Source organism: Balaenoptera musculus, chromosome 18 (genome assembly GCF_009873245.2).
Source record: "Balaenoptera musculus isolate JJ_BM4_2016_0621 chromosome 18, mBalMus1.pri.v3, whole genome shotgun sequence".
In the NCBI taxonomy this organism is placed as follows: Eukaryota; Metazoa; Chordata; class Mammalia; order Artiodactyla; family Balaenopteridae; genus Balaenoptera; species Balaenoptera musculus.
The window spans coordinates 25,505,902-25,519,477 of record NC_045802.1 but is presented as its reverse complement, the minus strand read 5'-3'; the positions used below and the strand labels follow the sequence as shown (position 1 = coordinate 25,519,477).

At 41.0% G+C, this 13,576-nt stretch overlaps 1 protein-coding gene across 7 annotated transcripts in view; it reads left to right on the top strand.

Moving 5' to 3' along the window:
* Positions 1-3,965, top strand: part of NAA16 (N-alpha-acetyltransferase 16, NatA auxiliary subunit) — a 68,583-nt gene extending 64,618 nt beyond the window's left edge. For all 7 annotated transcript variants that reach the window (XM_036831274.1, XM_036831271.1, XM_036831270.1 and 4 more), the window contains 2 exons: positions 1,373-1,470; positions 2,360-3,965. In XM_036831274.1, the coding sequence (XP_036687169.1) occupies positions 1,373-1,470; positions 2,360-2,557 (296 nt within the window). In that variant the 3' untranslated portion in view covers positions 2,558-3,965. The remainder of the gene's footprint in view (positions 1-1,372; positions 1,471-2,359) is intronic.
* Positions 3,966-13,576: the final 9,611 nt, after the last annotated feature.

Sequence of the window (13,576 nt, the reverse complement as noted above, 5' to 3'; positions counted from 1 at the left end):
TGGGAAAAATACGTTAGATATGTAACTAATTAAAAGCTAATAATATACATACTACTCTTATAAATTAACAATAGAAATATAAATTAATAAAAGCCCAATAGAAAAATGAGCATAGAACATGGACCGTGTAATTCATAGGGGGAATATAAACTGGATTTTACTTTAAAACAGCTTTAAAAATTATTTTCTTTGTGAATATGCAAACATTTTCCTGCTGTCCGTCTGTCACACTGCTCTCTTTTTTTTAAAAAATAAATGTATTTATTTATTTTTGCTGTGTTGGGTCTTCGCTGCTGCGCACAGGCTTTCTCTAGTAGCGGTGAGCGGGGGCTACTCTTTGTTGTGGTGCCCGGGCTTCTCATTGCGGTGGCTTCTCTTGTTGTGGAGCATGGGCTCTAGGTGCGCGGGCTTCAGTAGTTGTGGCACGTGGGCTCAGTAGTTGTGGCCCGTGGGCTCTAGAGCACAGGCTCAGTAGTTGTGGCGCATGGGCTTAGCTGCTCTGCGGCATGTGGGATCTTCCCGGACCAGGGCTCAAACCCGTGTCCCCTGCATTGGCAGGTAGATTCTTAACCACTGCACCACCAGGGAAGTACCCACACTGCTCTTTGATAATAATTTGTTCCTTAGGTGTTTTATTTTAGGGTATCATCTTTTAAAAATGATTTTAGTTGAAATATTGATTGATGCCACAGGGGTAACCCATATTTACATTTTGAGTTATAGCATTTCTGAGGGGTGGAGTTGTTAAATCTGGTCTCCTGGTAGATGTTTAACAGCCATCTCTTTGTGGCAGAAAAAACCCTGATTTGTAGTGTTTTGCCATAATATAAATACTCCCATTGTGACCCTAAGCTATCAATGGGATGGCATGGAACAGGGAGTTGGGAAAAGATATCCCAGTCAGCTCTAGCCCACCGATTGGATACTTGGAACCATGCCTTTTTTGTTGTTATTTATTTAATTTTTAATTTATTTTTGGCTGCATTGGGTCTTTGTTGCTGCGCGTGGGCTTTCTCTAGTTGCAGCGAGCAGGGGCTACTCTTCGTTGTGGTGCGCGGGCTTCTCATTGCAGTGGCTTCTCTTGTTGCGGAGCACGGGCTCTAGGCACGCGGTTGTGGTTCAGCAGTTGCGGCTCGCGGGCTCTAGAGCGCAGGCTCGGTAGTTGTGGCGCACGGGCTTAGTTCCTCTGTGGCATGTGGGATCTTCCCGGACCAGAGATCGAACCTGTGTCCCCTGAATTGGCAGGTGGGTTCTAAACCACTGCGCCACCAGGGAAGTCTCTGGAACCATGTTTTAAGTCACTGATCAGTATAAATCAAATCAAATGTAAGACATAGGAATGTACTCATTTTGTAATGTCTTCGTATTTCAGGTGCTAAAATGATGTATTTTCTGGACAAGTCAAGGCAAGAGAAAGCAATTGCTATTGCCACTAGACTGGATGAAACCATAAAAGATAAAAATGTAAAGGTAAGAGTTTTCACACACTGATTCCCAGAGATTGTGGATACTGAGTGATCTAACAAAACATATCTTTACAACATAATTCTTGAGTGGCCCTTCAGAGTTATGTATGGATTTGGATCTCAGCTCTTCTACCAATTATGAGCTGTGTCATGTTAGGCAAGTTACCTTTCTTGGCTTCCTTTTCCTCATTTATAAAGAGAGGATGAAAATACTGTCTATCTCAGAGTTGGTGTTAACTGAAATAGTAAACTGTGAAGTGCTTGGCACATAGTAAGCTCTCAGTAAATGGGAACTATTGTTATTAATAAAGGACACTTTCAGTGATCACAGTTTCAGATACTCACTTTTTTTAAGTATTAGAATTCTATCGCCTTTTTTTTTTTTTTTTTGACTGTTGGGTCTTCATTGCTGAGCGCGGGCTACTCTTCGTTGTGGTGTGCAGGCTTCTCATTGCAGTGGCTTCTCTTCTTGCGGAGCACGGGCTCTAGGTGTGCGGGCTTCAGTAGTTGCAGCACGTGGGCCCTAGGGCACGCAGGCTTCAGTAGTTGTGGCGCATGGGCTTAGTTGCTCCGCAGCATGTGGGATCTTCCCGGACCAGGGATCAAACCTGTGTCCCCTGCATTAGCAGGTGGATTCTTAACCACTGCACCAGGAGGCAAGTTCCCTATTGCTTTTTTAAGGTTTTGTAGAATTGATTTTTTTAAATGTTCTTTTTTTTGTGGTGACTACTTATTATAGATAGCAAGAAGTTATTTTAGAGTGTGGCATTGTTGGTTTTCTCTTGCTTAATTAACAAATTGCATCTTTTGATTAAAATAGTTATTAACAAAAAAATAGTTATTAACCAGAGTTTTTTAAAAAAATAATTTTTATTTTTCCCTTGTTTAAATAGACTTTAATAAAGGTTTCTGAGGCACTGCTTGATGGAAGCTTTGGGAACTGTAATTCTCAGTATGAAGAATACAGGATGGCCTGTCATAACCTGCTTCCTTTTACTTCTGCTTTCCTGCCTGCTGCGAGTGAAATCGGCGGTCATAGCGCAGCTCTAAACCACACAGCTAACTGTGATGTCTTGGCAAGTGAAATTTGAAATCCCGTAGAAAGTTGACTTCTGTAAAACTCAAAGCTGAATTCAGATCATGGTTCCTTTTCCAGCTTGTATGTTAATATAGATATGAAATGAAGTACAGTTGACCCTTGAACAACATGGGTTTGAATTTCGAGGGTCCACTTGTATGTGGATTTTTTCAGTAGGAGATACTACAGTACTATGCGATCTTCAGTTGGTTGAATCCATGGATGCAGAACCTCAGATAGGGAGGGACTGCTTATACAGAGGGCCACCTATAAGTTAAATGTGGATTTTTGACTGCTTGGAGGGAGGGTCAGTGCACCTAACTCTTGCTTTGTTCAAAGGTCAACTGTATTGGATAGAATTTTTAAATGGAGTATGCTGTAAGCTTATTTTATTCTTTATCCGACTATGCCAATTTACATAAAAAGCTCTTAAAATTACCTGTTATATACTTGTACAGCTTTCTTAAACTTTTGAATTATCAGCATTGTGATTGGTGCTGTCACTTCATATCATAACTATAATTTCTTAATTAACCTAAGTTGCATACAGCTCTACTGTATTATTTTCTTTAGATCTGGGTTTCGTTTCAGAATCTTATGTTTTGATCCCTTATTGGTTTGTTTTATTATTGTTTGTTTGCTTTTTATTAAAGCACATCAATATTAAAGTGTTAACTATATGTCAGAAGTGATATGGAACTCCTTTTGGCAGATATTTATTTAAAATTTACTTCAGTTTGACCTTTTGTCCACTTTACTTTTTTTGTGATTTACCGTTTTCCTTTTTAATAGCCGTGAAAATGCTATTTTCTGTTGAACAAGGGTACTCCAGTTTTATGTTGATGATTCAGAATATGGGGATCTGTTTGCCTCTTAATCATGGAAGTTCACTGGTAAATTTGTTGCATATCTAGATCAGTCCTAAAGACCCACAGGCAAGAGTTATGCTTTCTTGGCTAAATTGCTTTGCGTTACCAAGTAGTTTGTATGTGAGTGCTTCAAGGGAGCATAATAGGGTAGAATACAAATTACAATGAGATATTCTTACTCTTATAGCCATGCATTGACTATTAAATACATTTTTATATCAACAAAATGAGAATTTAAACTATCAGCTAGTTTAACTATTAAAACATAGTATTGTTGAGCAATATTTTGGGGGGGGTAGCTTTTGTTCTATCTTGTACAGAAAACAGTAATAGAATCATTGAATATGTTTCAGAACTGTATAAATGTCTGTAACATTAATACTTCCTTTTAAAGGCAAATATAAATTCAAAAGGGGAGATTTTATTTAGAGAAACAATTCTAATTAAAATGGTTTTCCTTCACTCTAAGCTAATATTTAGATTCATAATTGTTGAGAGAAAAAACCTTACTGTAAAATAATGCCAACCTATGTAATGCTATAATAAATTATTTTGTACACTGTTGCTTATTTGTGTTTGTGTTATTGTTTCACACTATCAAAATATTTTTGCAAAATGTTTTTTCTTTGAGGGAGTGAAAACTTAATTATCTTAGTTTCTACAAGTTTATTTTAAAAAATAACCAACTACCAATATATTCTAGTGCCACAGCAGCTTGGCTTCTTTTTAGAGTTTTAATAATATTAGAACTAGGCTATCTTTGTTACTGAATATCCTGGGAAACATGTAATTTGTCATGTTAACTTTCAGCAAGATGCCATTTCTATAAAAGATGCCAGTTAATCATAATTAATGTGGAAATTGTGCTTTCAACAGCAATCTTTAAAAAGTATTTCATTCAGATCATTTGGAGTTTCTGAAATATATAGGGTGGATACAGTGGAGATGTGAGAAGTTAGGTTTAAGGTGTGGAAGGCAGGATAAAGAGTGACACTGGGATGAGTGAGATCCAGTAGTATATTCCTCTGTGTATAGAGGTTGTATCTATTCTCCTACCTACTCCCATCCCACTTTGAGTATAAACATTGTAAACCTGGGATATGCGTAGGGATCTTTTTTAGATAAGAGAGGCAGGGTTTTGTATCATGTCCCTCCATCCCTTACCTCCAGCCTACCCCCAACTTTGGCAGAGGGCCTTTTAGTTTTGGAAAGCTAAAAGAGAATAATGATAAACCTAAAGGAGAGGCGTCTGAGAACCAAGTACTTAGTGAAGCCTCTAGTCTCAACACAAAAAGTCCTTTGTTGATCTTGCCAAGTTTATCAGAACAGATAGGAAAAGACAAAGATTCAAGTGACAGTGTGATAACTTCAGAATTTGGCTTTAGGTTTCTTGTGGTTTCTTTCTTGAGGAATGAATTTAACAGGCAAAGCCTAAAGGATAAAGAACCATAATTCAATCTGTGTTTATTGAGCACCTTTTATGCTTCAGACATCGTTTTAGATATTACAAATATAATAGTGAACAAAATTGTCCTTATTTTCATGGAGTTTATATTTTAGTAGGGGGAGAGAGAAACACATCTATGATAAACTATCAGGTAGTGATAATTACTGTGAAGAAAAACCAGATTTCTTAAAAGCATTATTGAATGTAAGAAGATGAGGGATTTTTTTAAGTATTGATGAGAAATAATTTTGAGCTTAAAATTTTATATCCAACCAAATTAGCATTAGTATGTGACAGCATTTAAAAATATCCTTAGGCAGGGCTTCCCTGGTGACGCAGTGGTTAAGAATCCGCCTGCCAATGCAGGGGACACGGGTTCGAGCCCTGGTCCGGGAAGATCCCACATGCTGTGGAGCAACTAAGCCCGTGTGCCACAACGGCTGAGCCCGCATGCCACAACTTGAAGCCTGCACGCTGAGAGCCTGTGCTCCACAACAAGAGAAGCCACTGCAATGAGAAGCCCGCGCACCACGACCAAGAGTAACCCCCACTCGCCACAACTAGAGAAAGACCGTGTGCAGCAACGAAGATCCAATGCAGCCAAAAATTAAATAAATAAATAAAATTTTAAAAATAAAAATAAAAAAGGAGAGAGCTAAAGTGCCTTTTAAGAGGAAGTTATAGATGTTAAAAAGATTAAGAAATTGATGAATTTTTTGTCATGCACAAAACATGAATATGGTTATAAAAACTACCATAAGACCACAAATGTTAAACTCAAATCAGAAGCTAACTCAGTTTATCTGATGAGAAGCAGAAAAAGAGAGGAACAAAGATTACAGTAAATGAAAAATAAGGTGGCAGAAATTCTGATGAAACACTGATGACAATAAGTGTAAATGGGGTAAATTAACCAATTAGGAAACTCAGATTCTCAGATTGTATTAAAGATTGTTTACAGGAGACACACTTAAAAATTGAAATAAAAGGCTGGAAATAGATATAGCAAGCTAATATGAACCAGAATAAAGATGGAGAATAATGAATAGAATTTAATGCAAAATACGATGGCAAAGAGGTATTATTTATACATTGATTAAAAAATAACAAATTTAACAGTAAAAAATGGTAAAAAATGGTAGAAATTTTTAACTGGTGATAGGTATTAACTGGACTTACTGTGGTGATCATTTTCCAATATATACATACATACAGTGAGTCATGTATACTTGAAACTAATAAAATGTTATATGTCAATCATATGTCAATGAAAATATGAAAAGATAATGTCTACCATTGACTTATATGCATTTAATATAGCTTTAAATTATATCAAGCAAAAATAGGTTGCTGAAGAGAGAAATAGAAATATCAACAGTTGCAGATTTTAGTACACCTTTTCCCTCTCAAAAACTGAAAGATAAAGCAGACAAGCAGAGAGCAGTTATTGAAGACAAACCATGTACAGTAATTAGTTTGAGCTAGTATGTATTGATAAATAGAACTCTACACTAAATAGGGTGATTGGGAAGGGTTTATTGTTTTTAAGTAGGATGGGGCAAGAAGTCATTTCTAATGAATGACATTTGGACAGCTTTGCAGATCAGATATTGGGGGGAAGAATATTCCAGGAGGACTAAAACGGCTCAAGGTCTTGAGGTGAGAATCGTTAGTAGCTGGGTGGCAGTGTGTCTTTTAAGTTCTTTAATATGTTGTGGAATGAAAACATTTGGATGGGTAGGTTTAAGTAACTCAGAAACTTAAGAATTGTAACAGATTTCAGTGCCTGGTGACTCCTGTCCTCTGAGAAGATAGTTAATGAGGTCTGATAAGTTTTTATCTGAAATAACTTAGACTGGACAGCCTCAATAATAGATTTTGTTCTTAACAAATTGTTAAAGAAAATTATTTTAATCACTAATAGCATACCTGCTAGCCCTACCTCCTTCCCCCTGAACGTGTAGATGTTCTAGAATACAAATTTCTGTTAATATTTTAGCTGTACTTTGTGACTTTACACTTCAGGATAACTGTTGTGATCAAGTGAACGTTCTTTATCTCCAAGTTCCTCAAGTGTCTTCGTAGCACCTGAGTTGGATTATATGTTACCTTTGGCTCTTGGTAGCCTCTGAATCTACGGCCATATAATCAGTTCACCCCACAGCTGATTTCGGACTGGTTGGAGTTTTTCTAATCATCAGAGGCTAGGACCGCCTTTGAAAGGACTCCTATCTGGACCACTGTGGAATTCTGAGAGCCTGAAAGCCTACCCCCCTATCTGCACCCTACTCCTAATCCACCAGGGATCTGTTGGGACTAATACTCTTGGCAGACCTGTGGCTAATCTCTTAGTGACCACTTAAGGCGTAAGCCCCTCTGGCTTGTTCCCTTCTACCGTTACTCTCATCCTCATGTTCTGTTTTCTCTTCCTTAGCCAAGCCTCCTTCTATGCCTCTTCCTTGTATTCTTTGCAACTTATCCTCTGGAAATGTTCCATTCCATGGTTTTTATAGTTCTATACATCTTCACTCTCTGCCCTCAACATTTTCCTTTCTCTTGACCTTAACTGAAAACTTTAACTTAGAGATCTCCACCCATTATGCAGTTCTTTCAAGTGGAGGCTGTTTATTTTCTCACAGAAAATATGTATCTGGAGAGACAGTTCACATTAGCCTCATTCCCAGCTACTGCTTCCAGACCATTACTCTTCCATTATTATACAAAAACCCATGTTTCTTTGAGATTAATGCCACTGGGCGGTACTACCCTAGACCCCTCATTATTGCTGTCATTTATATGGCTCTCTGACTCACAGACTTAGCTTCAGCGAGGATTAATGAATTCACGTGCAAAGCGCTTGGAACAGTGCCTGAACACAGTGCCGTATCAGCATTTGCAGTTGTCGTTATTATCTTTGTCTCTCCCGTACCTCCTTGCTAGGGAGGCCTACCAGGATGTGGGCTCCTGATGGATTCTGCAGAGTAGGATGGCTTTCCGTTGTGCCTTGAGGAATTTCTTTTTAGACAGTAGGAGCTTTGTGGCCGACACCTCCTGGGACCTCTGACTCCTTTGTGCTCTATCAGCCTGAAGGAAGCAGCACTGTGTTTAGTGGCTCCCCACGAGGTGCCCATGGCCATCAGGTGGGGAGCTTAAGAAACCACGCTAGGCCCCTCACCGAGATTCTTCTCTTCTTAATTATCAGTGTATAATAATGGTCAGAATATGCCCCAGAAGTTAACTAAAGAAAACACATTAACAAAGCATAGCATCCTAACAACACCCCTGCATTAGACTGTAGGGTGATATGGTTTAAAACAGGAGTCCCCAACCCCCGGTTAGGAACCAGGCCGCACAGCAGGAGGTGAGCTGCCGTCCAGGCGGAAACGCAAGCGATGGGGAGTGATGGGGAGCGGCAGATGCGTTTCCGCCTGAACCATTCTCCCCACACCCCCACCCCCGCCCCGACCATGGAAAAATCGTCTTCCGCTTTTGAAACCAGTCCCTGGTGCCAGAAAGGTTGGGGACCGCTGGTTTAAAAGACAACACTCAGCCATTTGGATTTGATTGGCCTGGGACAGAAGCTGGGGACTGTTGCTTTTATTTAAAAACCTGTGTGGGGCTTCCCTGGTGGCGCAGTGGTTGAGAATCCGCCTGCCAATGCAGGGAACACGGGTTCGAGCCCTGGTCCGGGAAGATCCCACATGCCGCGGAGCAACTAGGCCCGTGAGCCACAACTACTGAGCCTGCGCGTCTGGAGCCTGTGCTCCGCAACAAGAGAGGCCGCGATAGTGAGAGGCCCGCGCACCGCGATGAAGAGTGGCCCCCGCTCGCCGCAACTGGAGAAAGCCCTCGCACAGAAACGAAGACCCAACACAGCCAAAACAAAAAACAAAAAACAAAAAACAAAAACAAAAAACCCTGTGTGCCCCAGGCAGAGAACTACTGTGTTTGGCTCTGGGACAATGGTTCCCCACCCTGGCTGCACATTATAATTACAAGAGGAGGGTTTAAAAACTACTGCGCTTAGGACCCTCCCTCCAGATACTCTGATTCAATTGACATGGAGGGGGGCGGGGAGGCTTGGCCTTAGACATTTTTTTAAAGCTCCCTTTAAGGAACTAATTTTGATGTTGAGACGCTCTGTCCTGGGAGGTGATAAGATAGGAGGTGAGGAGTTTGCAGACCGTGGGGTGGCTGTGCTGGAGGGAAGTAGCAGGAGGATCCGGGAGACCATTCATCGCTTTATTTAGGAACATCTTCCTAGTTCTTCACAAATCTCTTCCCAGCACATGACCTGAGACGGGGGCATTGAGGAAAAGAACACAGGTTTTGGAGGAAGACGGGCATTGCCTTTCAAGTTGGTTGGTGATGCTCTTCAAGCTGGATGACTTTGGGCAAGTCATTTCCCCACCGTGCCTTGTCGGTAATAGCCTGCCCCTGCTGTGCAACAGTCTGTAAATGGGACCTGTTCGCTTTAATTTAGTAAATGTTTGAATCTCTTTTTTATTTCTCTGCAAGGTAGTTGGTTGGAGCCTTCTGAGCCCAAAGAGGCAATTGCTTCCTCAAAGCTCACCCACCTTGAATCGGAAACTACAGCCAGCTCTTCCAGCAGTCCACAAGTGCTCTGGATCAGGACTGTCCCCAGTACAGTGGCTGTGTTTCCTGAACCAAAGACCCAGGCTAAACCTCATAAATCATATTAAAAATTGTGAATGGTTATATGAAAAAGATTATGAAAAGATAAAAATTCAATGACTTTAGGTAACAAATTTAGGGTTTTGATACAATACGTAATTATTTAAAATTGGAGGGCTTCCCGGGTGGCGCAGTGGTTGAGAATCTGCCTGCCAATGCAGGGGCACGGGTTCGAGCCCTGGTCTGAGAAGATCCCACATGCTGCGGAGCAACTAGGCCCGTGAGCCACAACTACTGAGCCTGCGCGTCTGGAGCCTGTGCTCCGCAACAAGAGAGGCCGCGATAGTGAGAGGCCCGCGCACCGCGATGAAGAGTGGCCCCCACTTGCCGCAATTAGAGGAAGCCCTCGCACAGAAACGAAGACCCAACACAGCCAAATAAATAAATAAATAATAATTAAAGGTGCTAATAATTAAAAAAAAAAAAAAGTTGGAACCAGCCTGGAAAATTCAAGTTGCAGGTTCTAACAGGTCATCTTCATATTTTTCACAGCACCTGGGTACTCAGATAATGAAAAAAGAGAAAGAAACCAAATTCAGAGATATATGGAGAGAGATTAAAAATCCCAAGGCTCTGAGTTTCTGGTCTCTTATCTATAGTCTCTATTGTTTGGAATATAAATAATCTATTGCTAATAATTCTTTTTTTCATTTCTAATATCCTACTGGTCTTATTTATTTATTTTTAAAAAAAATTTTTTTGGCTGCATTGGGTCTTTGTTGCTGTGCGCGGGCTTTCTCTAGTTGCAGTGAGTGGGGGCTACTCTGTTGCGGTGCGCGGGCTTCTCATTGCTGTGTCTTCTCTCGTTGCGGAGCACAGGCTCTAGGCATGTGGGCTTCAGTAGTTGTGGCGTGCAGCCTCAGTAGTTGTGGTGCACAGGCTCAGTAGTTGTGGCTTGTGGGCTCTAGAGCACAGGCTCAGAATTTGTGGCACATGGGCTTAGTTGCTCCGCGGGATGTAGGATCTTCCAGGACCAGGGCTCGAACCTGTGTCCCCTGCATTGGCAGGCAGATTCTTAACCACTGTGCCACCAGGGAAGACCCCTACTGGTCTTTAGAGTAACCATTATCACTGCCCATATCCACCCTTTTCAATACATATTATGAAATCCCCCAGCCTAGCCTGTGAGGGTCCTTATGAATAATGGAGCCCATAACAAGTGCTCCTCTCTAGGTTATATGCTACTTTTGTTATTTACTTTAAAAAAATTGTATTTTTAAAAAGCCATAGCCTGCCTTGTTTCCCCTTCATCTTCTATCTTGTTATTTCTTGTCCTTAAAATCTGGTTGGAAAAAGTGAAGGGAAAAGATGAGAAGTAAAGAAGGAGAACCAATTACAGTTAGGAGGGTGGGTGGGGAGGAGGTGGTTAGGGGGGAGTGTGGGGTGTTGGGGGAAGAGCCCCTAGTTTGGAGTCATAAGAACTGGGCTGCAGCTTTCACTCAGTCTTGTCCTGCAGTTAGTGGTTTTGTTTGGCTTTTCTCATGAGTAAATTGTTTACATTAAGGAGTAGTGTAGAGAGAAAATGGGGTAATACATGCAAAAAGTCTGTTGTGTCCTGGTAAATGTTTAATAACTGGCTCTGAGGTTGAGGGGTGAGAGGGGAGAAAGCCCTGATTTGGAGAATGTGCTGGTTTTGTGGTGTAAATACTCCTCTTATGGCTGGTTTCAAGCTGCCAGTTTAGCGTCACTGAATACAGAGTTGGGAAGTTGGGAAGAGAAGCCACAGTAGGCTCTTTGGAGCCTGGATGAGCCAGCTCCAGCACACCACTGGAAAGTGTACCCCGAAGAGTTTGAAGACCCCACTATCCTCATATAAGCAATTGTGTTAACAGTAAATCCTCATAGAACCACAGAAAAATCCATGGCAGTTTCCGTGTTGCTAATTTTTAGTAGCACACAATAGGAGTTCAACAAATGGGGGTCAACCAGTGATTGAGTGAATGCAAGACCTCTATTAATTTCCCAAAGGAAAAGCGGTCAGGATGGGGAAGAACAGCAGGAAATCTTAATAATGGCAAACAGCGGGACTTCCCGGATGGCGCAGGGGTTAAGAATCTGCCTGCCAATGCAGGCGACATGGGTTCGATCCCTGGTCCGGGAAGATCCCACATTTGGCGGAGCAACTAAGCCTGTGTACCACAACTACTGAGCCTGTGCTCTAGAGCCCGCAAGCCATAACTACTGAGCCCATGTGCCACAACTACTGAAGCCCGCATGTCTAGAGCCCGTGCTCTGCAACAAGAGAAGCCACCACAGTGAGAAGCCCGCGCATGGCAACAAAGAGTAGCCCCCGCTCACCGCAATTAGAGAAAGCCCGCGCGCAGCAACGAAGACCCAACGCAGCCAAAAATAAAATAAATAAAATTTTAAAAATAACAGCAAACACCCACATTTAGGATATAATTTAAGCCTGTTGTTTGAAAATAGGTTGTTGGGGTATTTGGTAACAGGCCCTGGAGCCATTCATCTTGAGGTCACCATTTCACATCTTTCAGGTATGTCAGTGACCCAAAAGGAGCCTGAGTGAAATTGGAGGGGGAGAGAAAAGGATCTTGTCTATCTGTCTTGATACAGAGATCTGGCTTTAGAAGGAAAATCAAAGATGGAATCAGCAAGGGTTAGTACATTAGAACTGGGCAGGTAAGTGCACTCTGGAGCTGTGGCCAGGGCTCCGGAGACCAAGTCTTTATTTTAGCAGCAATTTGACCATGCATCCCTCCATCTGTTTATTAATCTATCTATTCATCATCCATCCAATCAGGGTCTTCAGTTGAACAAAGTAATTTAAACTTGAAATACTTTGGGAGCAACAAATACCTCTTAAATACCTTTTAAATACAATTTGGTACATCCGGCTACATGATAATCAATTAGGCAATTTAAAAATTCTTTATTATGGAAATTTTCAAATATCCAAAAAAATAGAATAGGATAAAAAAACCCCCATGTACCCATCACCCAGGTTCAACTGAGTGAAATGAATTGGGGAAGGGTTGAGAAAAGGGGTCCATGTCCACTTGACTTGACCCCAGCGGCTGCCAATATGATTTCATCTGTTCCTCTATCTCTCCCAACCCATTTATGGAACAGTATGATTCTAGTAATGCTGTCCTTTCTCTGGTTTTTCTCCCCTCTATAACCACCATACCATTACCACCTCACATGAAATGTTTTGAGATTAAAGTTTATACAACACAGGAAAGAATGAGATAATGCCATTTGCAGCAACATGGATGGACCTAGAGATTATCATACTAAGCGAAGTAAGTCAGACAAAGACAAATATATGATATCACTTATTTATGGAATCTAAAAAAATAATACAAATGAACTTATTTACAAAACAGACTCACAGACATAGATAACAGTCTAATGGTTACCAAAGGGGAAGTGGAGGGGGAGGGATAAATTAAGAGTTTGGGATTAACAGATACATTATATATAAAATAGATAAACAACAAAAACTTACTGTATAGCACAGGGAACTATATTCAATATCTTGTAATAACCTCTAATGGAAAAGAATCTGAAAAAGAATATATATATATCCTTCCCCTGAACTCAGACTAGATATATGTAACTAAATCACTTTGCTGTACACCTGAAACTAACACAACATTGTAAATCAACTATAGCTCAAAAAAACCCAGAAAACAAAATGCTTACACAATACAGGAGAGAACAGTAAACTTTAAAAGGCCACATGCTTCCAAGGGGATTTGTCAGAGGCAATCTTGTAAGGGTACCTACCTACATGGAAGTAAACTGTACAACAGGATGGTTACGACTGTACACTTTCCAGTCAAGGCTCCAGAAAGACGAGGTAGGAGTTTCTCCTGAGTGTTTTCAGCCCCCAGGTTTTTCTGACCAGTTTTAAACCGCTCTGGTGAACATGTCGTCTACCTCCATCAGCAGCTTCTCTGGTCTGTCGGTACCTTTCTTAATTAACAACCGCCAACTAGGAGAGTATATAGGCTCAAGGCTAGGGTCAGGATTTCATCTGCCAACCTGAATCGGAAAT